Source organism: Chiloscyllium plagiosum, unplaced genomic scaffold (assembly GCF_037043375.1).
Source record: "Chiloscyllium plagiosum isolate Xiang-an unplaced genomic scaffold, Cpla_swu_hap1 HiC_scaffold_28, whole genome shotgun sequence".
In the NCBI taxonomy this organism is placed as follows: Eukaryota; Metazoa; Chordata; class Chondrichthyes; order Orectolobiformes; family Hemiscylliidae; genus Chiloscyllium; species Chiloscyllium plagiosum.
The window spans coordinates 28,468,411-28,481,202 of NW_028270166.1; the positions used below are offsets into that span (position 1 = coordinate 28,468,411).

General features: G+C 38.7%; 1 protein-coding gene across 1 annotated transcript in view; it reads left to right on the plus strand.

The window, feature by feature from the left end:
- Positions 1-12,792, plus strand: part of LOC122565296 (A disintegrin and metalloproteinase with thrombospondin motifs 6-like) — a 164,630-nt gene that overhangs the window by 9,625 nt on the left and 142,213 nt on the right. Inside the window, exon 2 of the mRNA XM_043721104.2 lies at positions 4,856-5,194. Coding sequence (XP_043577039.2) covers positions 5,098-5,194 — 97 coding nt within the window. The 5' untranslated portion in view covers positions 4,856-5,097. The remainder of the gene's footprint in view (positions 1-4,855; positions 5,195-12,792) is intronic.

Sequence of the window (12,792 nt, forward strand, 5' to 3'; positions counted from 1 at the left end):
GTGCCTCAAAAGCTCAAGTTTTCAAGTTCAAATTATTGGATAATTCCCTAATACTTTTATTAACAAGTTACTTGCTTTATCAGGGATTGACTACCAAAGTTTTGCCCCCAAATTCTCAATTATAGCTGTTACTGACATACCCAAGATGTGGCTTCTTGAATGAATTAGAGTGAATTACTTTACTTAAACATTGTGTGTTATAGTTGTAATAGTTCTTTGACATTTGTCATGCTTCCCTCAGTTGTGTATTTGCTGCCAAGCTGTTTTTGTCTGACATCAAATCCTGGAATAGCCACAGCTTCCTGGAGCTCAATGCTGAAGACTGAGACCATTGTTGTTGGTCTCCACTAAAACTCCTATACCAGCATCTAACTGTTCTTTAAAGTTTAAATCAGACTGTTTGCAATCTCAGGTTGTTAGTCAATATCTAGGCTTTAAAGGGAGCCTCTGAAAAATGTCCACCTTCTTCTTCAGTCGAGGATTCTCCAGCACCATTGTCGACAGGGCCCTCCATCAGATCCGCCCCATCTCCCGTATTTTCACCCTCACTCCGCCTCTTCCCTCGAGCAACAGCGATAGGGTCTTCTTTGGCCTTGCCTACAATGCCACCAGCATCCACATGCAGAAGATCATCAGCCGCCATTTCTGCCACCTCCAATGTGATGCCACTATCTGACACACACTCCCCTCCCCTCCCCTCCCTTGTCCACTTTCCACAGGGACTGTTTTCTCTGGGATACCCTGGTCAACTCTTCCTTCACTCCCAACACTCCCTCATAGCTCCACGGCACCTTCCCCTGCAACTGCCAAAGGTGTAACATTTGCTCATTTACTTCATCCCCCCTCAGTACCCAAGGACCCAAACACACCGTTCAAGTGAAGCAACACTTTACCAGCATTCCTCACAACCTAGTCCACTGCATTCGTTGTTCACAATGTGGTCTCCTCTATGTTGGGGAAACAAAGTGTAGACTGAGTGACCGCTTCGCAGAACATCTACATTCTGCCCACAAAAAAGAACCTGAGCTTCTGGTTGCCTGCCACTTTAACACACCACCCTGTTCCGTGGCCAGCATCTCTGTTTCAGGCTTGCTGCAGTGCTCCAACAAAGTTCAGCACAAGCTGGAAGAACAATACCTCATTTTCCACTTGGGGACCCTGCAGCCTCAATATTCAGTTCAATAATTTTAGGGCTTGATTTCCCCCATGTCCTAGCCCCCTACCACACACACCAGACCTTGTTATCACAGAGTCTGCCATTACACACTACATATTGTTAACCACTAACAGTCTCCATTATCAGTTATTCACCCTCCTAGACAGATCGTTACCCACTCCTTTGCCCAACTGTTCTTCTGTCTCTTTGGGCTCTTTCCCGCCTCTGCTGACTGTTCCTTCTGCGTACAAACCAACATGTTCCTAACTACCATCAGTTCTGAGGAAGGGTCACCAGACCAAAACGTTAAATTTGATTTCTCTCCACAGATGCCACCAGACCTGCTGAGCGCTTCCAGCAATTTTTTTTGTTCCTGGGATTTAAATCTCTCATTCTTCCCATCAGTAAGAGTTCTTATTTCCGCCTTATCAAGATTACCTCAGCCCCTGCTGCTAAAAGGTTTTAAGTGCTTTGTTACTTCTATGCTTGACTGCTCCAATGCCTTTCTTTCTGGCTTTTCATCCTTCCTTCTCCCTGTATTAAGTCTGACTTGTCCATGCTAAAGTTTAATATCCAAAAGTAGAATCATTGAACCATGGTGGGTCCTGTTGCAAAGAGAAAGAAGAGTCTGTGAAAAGGAAAATTTATAATAGGGGATGACAAGTATTATACCATTCTTCAAATAACACCACCATCGGTGTGTAAATGTTTTACATTATTAGAGTTGGGGGGGTGGGGAGTTAATATTATTAAGTGTTTGGAGTAATGAATTACCCAAGATAATAATCTACTAGGTGAAATAAGCGAGAGGATGGATAAAAGATAATAGATAAAGGAGTGATTGCTGTTTCAATTGACTTCCAATAACGTACTTTATCACTTATCATCAAAGTGACTTGAGGGATATACAAGATCACACAAAGAATGAAAGTGATTCTGTGGTGAGAGAATGGTTAGAAAGGAGAAAGACAAGAGCCATAGGCTTTTGGATCAGAAGAGTGTGTAGGTATTGTTTGTGTGGAGGTATGTTTTGAATTCTTCGCTTAACTGCCTAGATATCTAGGAATTGATGGAGAAATATTCAAACTAAGTGAATTCTACCAAACTGGGGCATAGCAAACACTAAGAAAGAATGTAAAAGACTGCAGAAGAGCATGTATTGGTTTAAGATTTGGCAAAGTGGTGCCCAGTAGAGTTAGATGTATAAATCTATAAAAATGGAGATAAGTACCCTTCTGTTTTGCTCAAAGTATTGCAGATGTTGAAATAAAAACAGGAAATGCTGGAATATATTCTGAAGAAGGGTCACATTTGATTCAACATTCACTCTGTTTCTCTGTCTACAGGTGCAGGCAGATCTGTTGAGTCCTTTTGAGCATTTGTATTTTTGGCTCAAGTTTTCTAACTGTTGTACACTATGTACTCGGTATGAGGGAAACATATAAAGTATTTTAGTGTGGGTCTTATTGTTCAATAAAATATAAAAGAACTATGACCTAGGTCTTGAAAATTATAGTCCAGCTCTGTGTGAACATTTTCTTCACTTGACACTGCTCTACATTTTTCTGGGACCCACTGAGTCCAATTTTTCCAGAAAAGTAGTCTGCAATGTTCCTCAGTATCTCCAAATGGAATGGAATCAGAAAGAAGAGAGCACACATCCCCTTTTATGGCACTATCTATATTTAAAGGTCCAGTTTGGATTTTGGTGAATGGATGAGAGGATGAATAATGTGGTAACTTTCCTAGATGGTTGAAGTGTGATGATAAGACTAATGAAATGGCAGATGGGCAGGGTGAGTTGATAGTTGGTTGCGGGATATAGTCAAGTCATCAGGGAGCTTTCGTGGGGTCACAGACATAGTCAAGGATCAAAGAGGTTATTTGGGGGCAAATTGGGAGCTCAGTGCGAGTGATTATAGAGTCAGTTGCATGTGACCTGGTCTGGATGGTTGGAGACTGGATATAACCTAGAAGGTATGCTTGGGGACTCCTCAAGTCTCAACACAAGGCTACTGCAAGAACTGCCTGGGAAGATTGAAATTCCAAAGGGCAATTCTCCAGGGCCTCAGGACCCTCTATAAAGGTCTATGACTCTGAGTTAAAGTCAGAGACTTCAGACAATTCAGATTTACTAACCTCTATATAGTTACTCAGGAAATATTAACAGAAAAATCCTAGCCTGAACCCCTGATTCCACCCTCAACACCACCCAACAATCCCCTTAGCTTCACCACTATACTTTAACTATGCCCAGACTCCCAACTAACACTTGAATACCTCCTGAAACTCCAAAACACCTGTTGAGACGCCACCACCTGATTCCCGCTCTGACACCTCCAAATAAATACCTCTCAATCGACCTGATAATCAGCCCTGGTTCTCCACCCAATCCAGTCTGCCACATTATCCACCTATCTCCTACCCAGTCCTCCTACCTTACCAATCCTCTCCCCATACCCACTTGTCTTATCAAACCTACCTTCTTATCCAAGCAAAGAAAATGCTGGAGAAACCTAGCAGGCCTGGCAGCACCTGTGGTGAGAGAAAGAGAGTTAATGTTTCAATATGACTCTTCAGAACTGAATAATTACTGTCTTATCTACCCGTTACCCTTACACACATACGTTGCCTACTGACTTCCTTACACACCTAGCCTTACGTTCTTACCTTCTCTCTGTCGTTTTTCTAAGAAGCTTTGGGACATTTAAAGTCTTGACGTACCACTATATGTTTGCTCATGCTGTAAAAATGGAGCATGGCTTCTGCAGAGATTCTCTGCACTGCTCCTTTCGAGGTTTGCTGCATTAGAAAATGACTCAGAAAAAATTCAAAGGGCAATAAGTTTCGATCTTTTTGTCAGAGTTTGGATTTCTGATCCTGATCAGAAAATCTGGGCCTAGATTTTCTGCTTTTCAATAATTCCTGGATAGCTATCCAGTTAAGTAGATACTCCGAGTAGATTTGGAGGCATTTACTGAGTGTCACGGGAGCAAGGGAATTGGCTATTGGAAATGAAACTTAGCGGGAAATTCTGAGGACTTCTGTAGGGTCCCAACGTGAACCTTTGGACATATGTCCAGTCACCAATGTTTGAGAGACTGAAAATTTTGGACCTGTATTTTACTGTACAATATGTTCACTATTTCCCTGTTTATTTCAAAAAGCTAATAAACATATTATTAAGGTTTATTTAGATGAAACAAAACTTTGTCCTTGGGATCATATATTAATTGTAAACTAACAGTCTTGATTATGCTGAAAATTTAATTCATTTAATATTGAATACCTAGAAAAAGAGAGGAAAAGAAAAGAAATAAATTATATGCCTTCAAAAGAAATCTATTGTACATCAGAACAGTTAAGTCTTGCTAATAATTACAGGAAATGTCAGGGAGCATTGGTGGAGTAAGTTGATGACTTGACAATATTTCACTTGACCTGCTGACTATTTCCAGCATTTTCTGTTTTTATTTCAGATTTCCAACATCCACAGTATTTTGTTTTTGACATAGCCTAGTTATATCTGATATGACTTGAGATGCTTCCAAGCAAACTGTTTGCAAAGTAAACATTTGTAATCTGTCGGTATAATTGTGAACAGTGTGACTAGTATAAATAAGCTTCTTGAGATTCCTTTTCAGTCCTTTTTTGAGGATTCCAGTATTATTAGACTTTTATGTATTTTCTTTCTTGCAGAAGTTACATCACTGTGAAGATCTTTTGATGTTGCATATTGTATGGAAAAGTTACCACCTCACCAGTACACTAAGTGAATTAAGCCAACTGCTTTTCAGCAAACTTAGCTGTGCTCAGAAATGGAAACTGGGAAAGTAGAGAATAGCATCCAAACATAAATAGAGTTTGGAGAGAAGACATGTTGGCACAGTGTGATTTAGCTTGGCACAACACTCGCTGCTCTGATTCTAGTGTACTTAATTATGGAAGTTGTTTGGAGGACTGTAACATGGATTTTATGCCTCACGATGGCTCCTTCAGCGTTCCACAGTCTCTCAATTCACTCAATGAATTCACAAGGTAATATTTTTAATGATGTTTGATTTTACTGAGGCAAAAATTTAAAGGTTATTAAAAATAAAGTTGCATGTCATGGTTGTTAAGTCTGAATGAATCAAAACATTAAGTGAAACAGTGAAGCATTTACGCTTAACATGTTCATTTTCAGTTTGTCATCAATGCCAGTGTTATGGTAATTGAGACAGTTGTTGGTGGGAAACATGGAAAAAATTGGAACCAGAAATGCCATTCAGTCCATTAAAAGCCATTTCACCTGAATCATTATTTTATCAAGGACTTCTCTCCTACATCATCTAGATCTCTGGAGAGCACTAAATTATCACCTGAAAATAACATTAAACAAAGCTGTTAAATTTTACCAAGGCCCTCAATCCCATTTCTGAATTGGTGTCATTCAGCATTTTAAAAAGACATTACTTGATTCCAATTCAGTTTCCTTCTCAAGTGGTTGATTCCACAAATGCATTATCCTTAAGGGAGACTTTTCTTTAACCTTGCTCAAGATCTGAGTTTTATAGTTTGTTTTCCTTAACTAACAGTTGGAAGAGTAGTATCATTCCAAAATGTAATTGCAAATAATGTAACAAAACAGGTTATCACAAAATTGCATGTTCCTTTAGATTCCAAAACTATTCATATAATTATGCAGTAATGTGCCATTCAAATTCAATCGTGCTAAACAATAATCAACTTTTATAATTTACTGGAAGTACTACAATTTTTAACATGCACACAGCTGTGTACCTTTTCTGAGAAACTTTCCTGAACAGTCTGATGCAATCTGCTGCAGTTTGCTAAGGATACAAGGGGATAGAGGTTTCTCTGTGGCATTCTGAAATGTATTACATTATATTAGAATGCATAGGCAGTGTCAGTTCAAAACTGGTAAAATGAGCTGCACAACTGACAACTATTTAATCTCTCAAAACTAATCTTTATTTATATTTAATCTTGCTGTTTTTCAAAGAATGCATATAAATCAACTCAAAATAGCAGATCCAGACTTGGCAGTTTGCGTAGTTGAGAACTAAGTAGTAGACCAGATGTTTGATTCTACTTTTTTATCGTCCCACACATTTACAGAATTGACCTCGCGGACTGGGTGGATTTTGAGGCCCCATCCTATTCAGACTGGTCTGAGGTGGTCAAATTCATTGAACATCCACATTGCTAATGAAAATGCATTACATTTGTTTATTTATGTTTTGTATGTAAAGGAAAAGAATGTCCTAGCTGGGATGCTGCAGACCTTTTTAAAACATTAGGATTGCACTTACTTCAAACCTGTACACTGGTGATATTTCTACTTTTGGTAATGAAGCTAAATTATCTGTGCCAATCCATTGATGTCAATAATCTTACAGCTATATTTTAAGCTTGTAGTATTTTGCAATTCGTTTCAGTATGGTATTTAATGTTTGGCCACTGTAAAAGGATTGGGGCCCATTCAGATTGTTAGGTTTAGAATACATCAGATGTGTCTAGCCTGTTTCTCCAAGAATTACCTATGGATGAAGGCCAACTACTCTGAAAATATTGAGTTGAGGGAGCACCATTAGAAATAGCAAGACACAACTTCCGTAGAATAATTAACTAAATTCTGAGACATTCTGAACTTTGTAAGAAGATATATCAGGAATAATTGAAATTGAATTAACTTATACTGTGGGCAGCAATTCCTCCTTTGAAAAATGGGCAACAGCAGAATAGAGTCACACTGATGTAAAGTATATTCGCAATACAGGACATACTGTATATATTAAGTTTTGAGATGCAAAAATTCAGATTGGATTTAGTCCTAATGTTTCCATAAGTCCTAATGAATCAGTCCTATTGTTTCCATAATTATAAAGTTTCCTTTCTGCCTTTGAAATGGTTTAAATCACATTAAAGTTCTAAATCGCAGTAATTAATATTAATATTAATTTAGGTATTTGAATATATAAAGCTTGACTGTCTTGCATTTCTTTCTTTAAATCCAACTCTAATACTAATATCACCATCTCAATATCCCATTTACTGACTAATCTACTTACCTTTCATCTATCATTGCCCAATACACTGGTCACTTGACCACAATGCTAAAATTAACATTGCAAACCAACTGCACAGATGAAATTATGTCACACCACACATAAAAGCCAACTTTCAACCTTTGTGCCTTTCTTTGATAATTGCCTCCTTTGCTCATTCTCTTGCTCCTACTCAGTGCAACCCTTTGGCTGCTTTCAGTGAAGGAGACTGTGAATGACCATGCAGGATGAGTCCAAGTAGTCTTCAGTCTGGAAGACACAGCTGTTATACGACACAAACTAACAGCACGGGTCCAGGCAGAATGACAGTGTTGTGAGGATGAATGCTGTCTTCCTGAGAGAGGACAGTAAATTCATGCTCCATAGAGACACTAGCTATATCACAAGGCTTTACATGAGTTGACCCCCTGCAAGGCTCTGTCCACATTGAATCCTACAGCCACAATGGCATCAGTCTAAGCTTGTATAGCAGTGAGCTGATCTTTCATGACAGCAGTTTAATTTTCTACTACAGCATGGTGGAAGATGAGACATCAGCCATCAGAGACTGCATTGTGATTGTGTTCAAGTATACAAGTGGAGATAGATGCCACTTCTGTGCTGATCCAGATGGGTTCCAAGCTTTGTGCAAAGCCCTGTGCCAAGCTAGCTGAGAATTACAATGCTTTCTCACAGGCTTCCAAATACATGCATTTCATTGCGTATACCAATCAACCATATACTGCTCCATCAACCTCCTCAACTGCATTATTTGTGCAGGAATCTGCCAATGACTTGAACCTTTGGTGAGCTAGTACCTGCATTATCATTGGAATGTGACTGTAGCCACGTGTAATTGTTGTTTCAATGCTACATCAGTGCTACCTTCCAAATTCTCTATACCGTCATAAAAGTTGCAAAGCCAATGACATTATATCCCATCCACGAACATAAAAAGAGATATCTGAACTGCTGGCTGCAAATATGAAACCAAGTCATAGTTCCTCTTTAATATCATTGCCTTCTAGTTGGTTTTCAGAAAATGACTACGTTTTTGGGTTTCAGAATGGAGAAAGGCACAAGTTTGTGTTTGATGAGAGAGAATGTGGGGAGTGTTGGGGAGAGGAGGGAGGAAAGCAAAGGTGTATGCTTACAGACGCAGCATGGAAATCCAAATTCCAGGTTTAAGGAAGTTGAGAGGTGTGAGGATACTGCTATCTTCAATAGTTTGACCTTGAATTTCAACGTGGCCATTTTACCAATGAGTACTACCTTCTCCATGAAGTAAAGACATGTGTTAATACATGTTCCCAGCCAGTGAGTGACTGATGCCTCCTGTAGTGTAACACCTTTTCCTGCAAGATACAGAGAAGTGTGACATTGAGTGTAGTCCCGTATGGTTCAGATGTGACTGTCATACCTGAATAGCTAGTGGTGCTCACACACTGTGAAATATTGGATTTGGGCTTGCAATATTGAATGTATAAGGGAAACTGCATCAATGAATGTCCATGGTTGAGATTGCTTGCAGGTGGGTATAATGCATTGAGCATTGGCTGGTTATAATAGTTTACTATATCTGTAAATGTATTTACTGACCTTGACCACTCATGTCAAGTAAGTGAACTTTTCACAGACTGGTTTCCATGTCCTTGTGGACTCTTGTCACTGACTGCCGCAATGCTCTGCTCCTTCTGCTTCATAAAGTTTATCTGGAGAGTCTTTTGATTGCCTGTGCATAAATGGCAGCTCTCCTCCTATTCACCCTCTGTACCAATTTTCAATCTGACTTCAGAAAATCATGGAGTCCACTCTCTTCCATGTTCTCTAACTGAAAACTTCCCTGCTTCAAAAATCACTTTGAGAACAACTTCTTGCACATGCTCCAATTAAGATACACCTTCCCTTGTAAGAGCTGAAGGCTAGCTGTAAGTAGCAATTAGCACAGGTCTGTGGTGTTGTGGTAGTTTTCCTACTTTGGGGCCAAGCGATCTCTGTTCAAATCCCATCTGCCCCAAAGGTGCATCATAACATGCCCTAACAGGTTAATAAATACAAAAAATATTTGCAGTACTCTACAAGAGGAAACAGAGTTAATGTTTCATGTCTTTGATCTTTCACAAGCATAGGCAGCCTCATGCCTATTGTCATCTCTCTCTCAATCTCTTTGTGTTCCCTGCTTTGATGTGCAGCTTAATGCTGATTATACAGTATAATTATTGAAATCAGCAGTACACAAGCTTTATGCATTGGAAGCAACAGGTTTCAGATGAACCCTACATCATGATACACACACCAGTTTTTTTTATTTTCTCCTATTTCCAGCTGTTTGTCTGCTGTTATTAAATCATTTACACACTGCCTGATGTATTAATCTATGTGACATAGATCTGTGAATAAATGGTAAAATGAAATTGTACAATGCAGCAATATTGTTTAATGTTTTTATGCCTGTCTTTCTGTCTCAATTCAGGATAATAGAGAATGAAGAAAATCAGAGAAAGTAAGTTTAGGGTACTCATGCTTAGTTGGTACCCCCAATGTACATTAAATTAAAAAATATCAGTAGCATTGAAATTTGGTACAAGATTTTTATTTTCAAAATAAATGTTAACATTGGTATGAAGGTCCCTGCCCCAGGTAACATCACAGACAAGTGCTATTATAGAGCATCTCCATAAGAATTAACAAGGGAAGAGGCTTTAAACTTGCCTAAGGACTATGAGATATCAAGGAATCCTTGCTACACGTTGAGTTCCCAACCTGGTGGTTTCCTAAGATTAACTCCAGGCGCACTCTTAAGTCATTGTAAAATCACTGACTCTGCTATTTCATATTGAGAAATTCTACAATATTCCCCAAGGGCAGCATTTGTTGCCCATCCCCAATTGTCTTTGTACTGAGGGCACTTAAACAGTCAGTCACATTGCTGTGTGTCTGTGTACAGTGAAGATAGCAGATTTCCCTCCCTAATGAAGCTCAATGAAGGGATGGCTTTTACAACAATCAATGCAAGTTGACATGGTCACATTACTGAGACCAGCTATATTTTCTAGAATTTTGTTTTGTTGTTAATTAAATTTAAATTCCGCAAGCTGTTAGGAACTGGTGTGCTTACAGCATTAATCTGAGGCTCTAACTTACTGGGCTAAGATGCTACTGAACTATCACTTCCTCAAAATTGAGGGAGTCCATATCAGTAGGAAAATAAATATTTTCTTGTGTGAGAAAGAGAATTGATCGATCAGTTACTTTTCTGTACATTTCTTCAGCAAATTGTTGATTTAATGTCGTACAGAGTCAATTCCAGAAATCTAACAACAATGGATAGTTTTTCTCTTCTTAAATTATGGTCTAGTAATTAAATTGCAAAAACTTTTGAAATATGCCAATTCAGTGAGCGTAATGTTGCAAGCAAATTATTAAATACAATTAAAATGTTGCATCCTTTTCATTAAGGAAAACTGAATCCAAAAGTGACTTGAGAAACAAGTCTGCCCAACTGCCATTTAGGCTAATCTTGAGTATTCAAAAAAGGTACAGTCACCATAGTCTTCCCAACTATAGGGCTGCTACAACAATCCACTACAAAAAGTACAAAAATGTCTTTTTCACCTTTTGAATGATTCCACAATGAGTACCCAGTGAGAAGTCCTCTCAACGTCACAATAGCTATCATTTCATCTCTTTAGGTGCAATATGGGAAAAACTGATTGTAGAAGTGTTCTAATCAATTTATCCATTTCAAATGTCAGAGAAACATCAAGTTGACGGCAGTGGCATGACTAAATGTGAAACTCATAAACAAACCTGACCAGAATGTGTCATTCCACTGTTAGCTTTGCTGAAATCCAGTCAGTGATATGTAGTGCCCAAGGTGCGGTCCAAACTGGCCACAAAATTAGGACATTTCTATGTCAATCCAAGAACAATATTGTAACTCTGTGATAGGTACTAATTACTGTCAATCAATCTCAATAACAGTAAAAATAAACGAGCAAGCCAAGCATCTCATTGCACTAAATTTCAATAACAGGATGTATAACATCTACCCTTCTTACCTCCTCTCTCTTGTCATCATCCAAGGCCCCAAATATACCTTCCAAGTGAAGCAGCAATTTATCTGTATTTTTTTTTCAATTTAATATCCTGCATTCACCACCCAAGTGGTCTGCTCTACATTGGGAAAAATAAATGGATGTTGATTGCCTGTCTTGCAGGAAGTCTTGAGCATTCAATTGCTTGCCAATTGAGCTTACCACCTTGCTCTCAGACTAATATTTCTGTAATGCAAACAGAAAGTGATGGAGAAACCTATCAGATCTGGCGGCATCTGTAGAGAGAGAAACAGAGTTAACATTTCGAGTCCAATATGATTCTTCTTTGGAACTGAACGTTTCTGGCCTTGGCCAGCTGCAGTGTTCCAGTGAAGCTCAATCCAAGCTTGAGGAACAGCTGGCACTTTATCATCCAACTAGGCACTTTGCAGCCTTCTGGACTCAACAGTGAGTTCACAAATTTCGGACCATGAATTCTATCCCCCATGTTAATTCTGTTTCTTTTTGCCATACGCTGATCTTAATCCTGTTTTCCAAAGTTTTGATTTTGGACAGGGCTGTTCATTATTTTGCCATTCACACTCACTCTAAACAAATATTTTGCTTATTTCACTACAACCATTACCATCCTACTTTCCTCTCATTAAAAAATATCTCCTGCCCTCTCCCTGACCGGAAGCTCTCCCTTTTATTCTTCAAAACCAAACCCCTTCCCTCTTTCCAATGGCATAAAATCTACCATCTTTCTTTTTGAGAAAGAGGCCTCTTTTCTCAAAATATTAACTATTTCTTCTCCACAGTTGCTGCCATGCCTGCTGAGCAATTCCAGAACTGTCTGCTTTTCTTTATAATTCTTTAAAGTTATATTGTTTGCCTCCTGCATTTTTGACAACTTTCAGAGTAAAACAGTCCATACTAAGCAAGAACTGCCAAGCCTGGTTAATAGTGTACACCATTCACTGGTCTGCAACTCATACCTTAGGGGAGAAATGTTTTATAAATGCTGGTTGATTAAGAAGATGAAGGACCATAATTACCGGCTGCTTGAGCAGACCTATTTACTGGGTCGAGAAGAATGCTCTTAAATATTAAAAATCTGTTTGTTCAATAGCAAGCAGAGCCACTTGAGTTTATAGAAGTCAGTCATCTGACAGTGCTTCTAAGGAATGACCCAAGGGCATGTGTAGCTCTTGAAAATAATATGTAATTAGTTGTTTTTTTAAATTACAGACATGCACCAAATACTTTGCATGCCTAAATTTGACACTGCCTGCTGTTCTGGCTTCCTGTAAGATTGTTTACTGTGATTCCCTATGCACTGCAAAGGAAACCAATTAAGGAAGACTGACCATTGAGAGTTAAAGCAAACCACTATTTTTAATTAAGAATGAACTACCATTTGTTTGAAAAGGAGTAAGTTTCCCAAATCTGACAGTTGCCTGATAAAAGTACAGTTTAAAAAGAAAATTACATCCCACTTTGAGTAAAGTTGTTGCATAAATTTGGAGTACAGGTCCAACTCAATTCT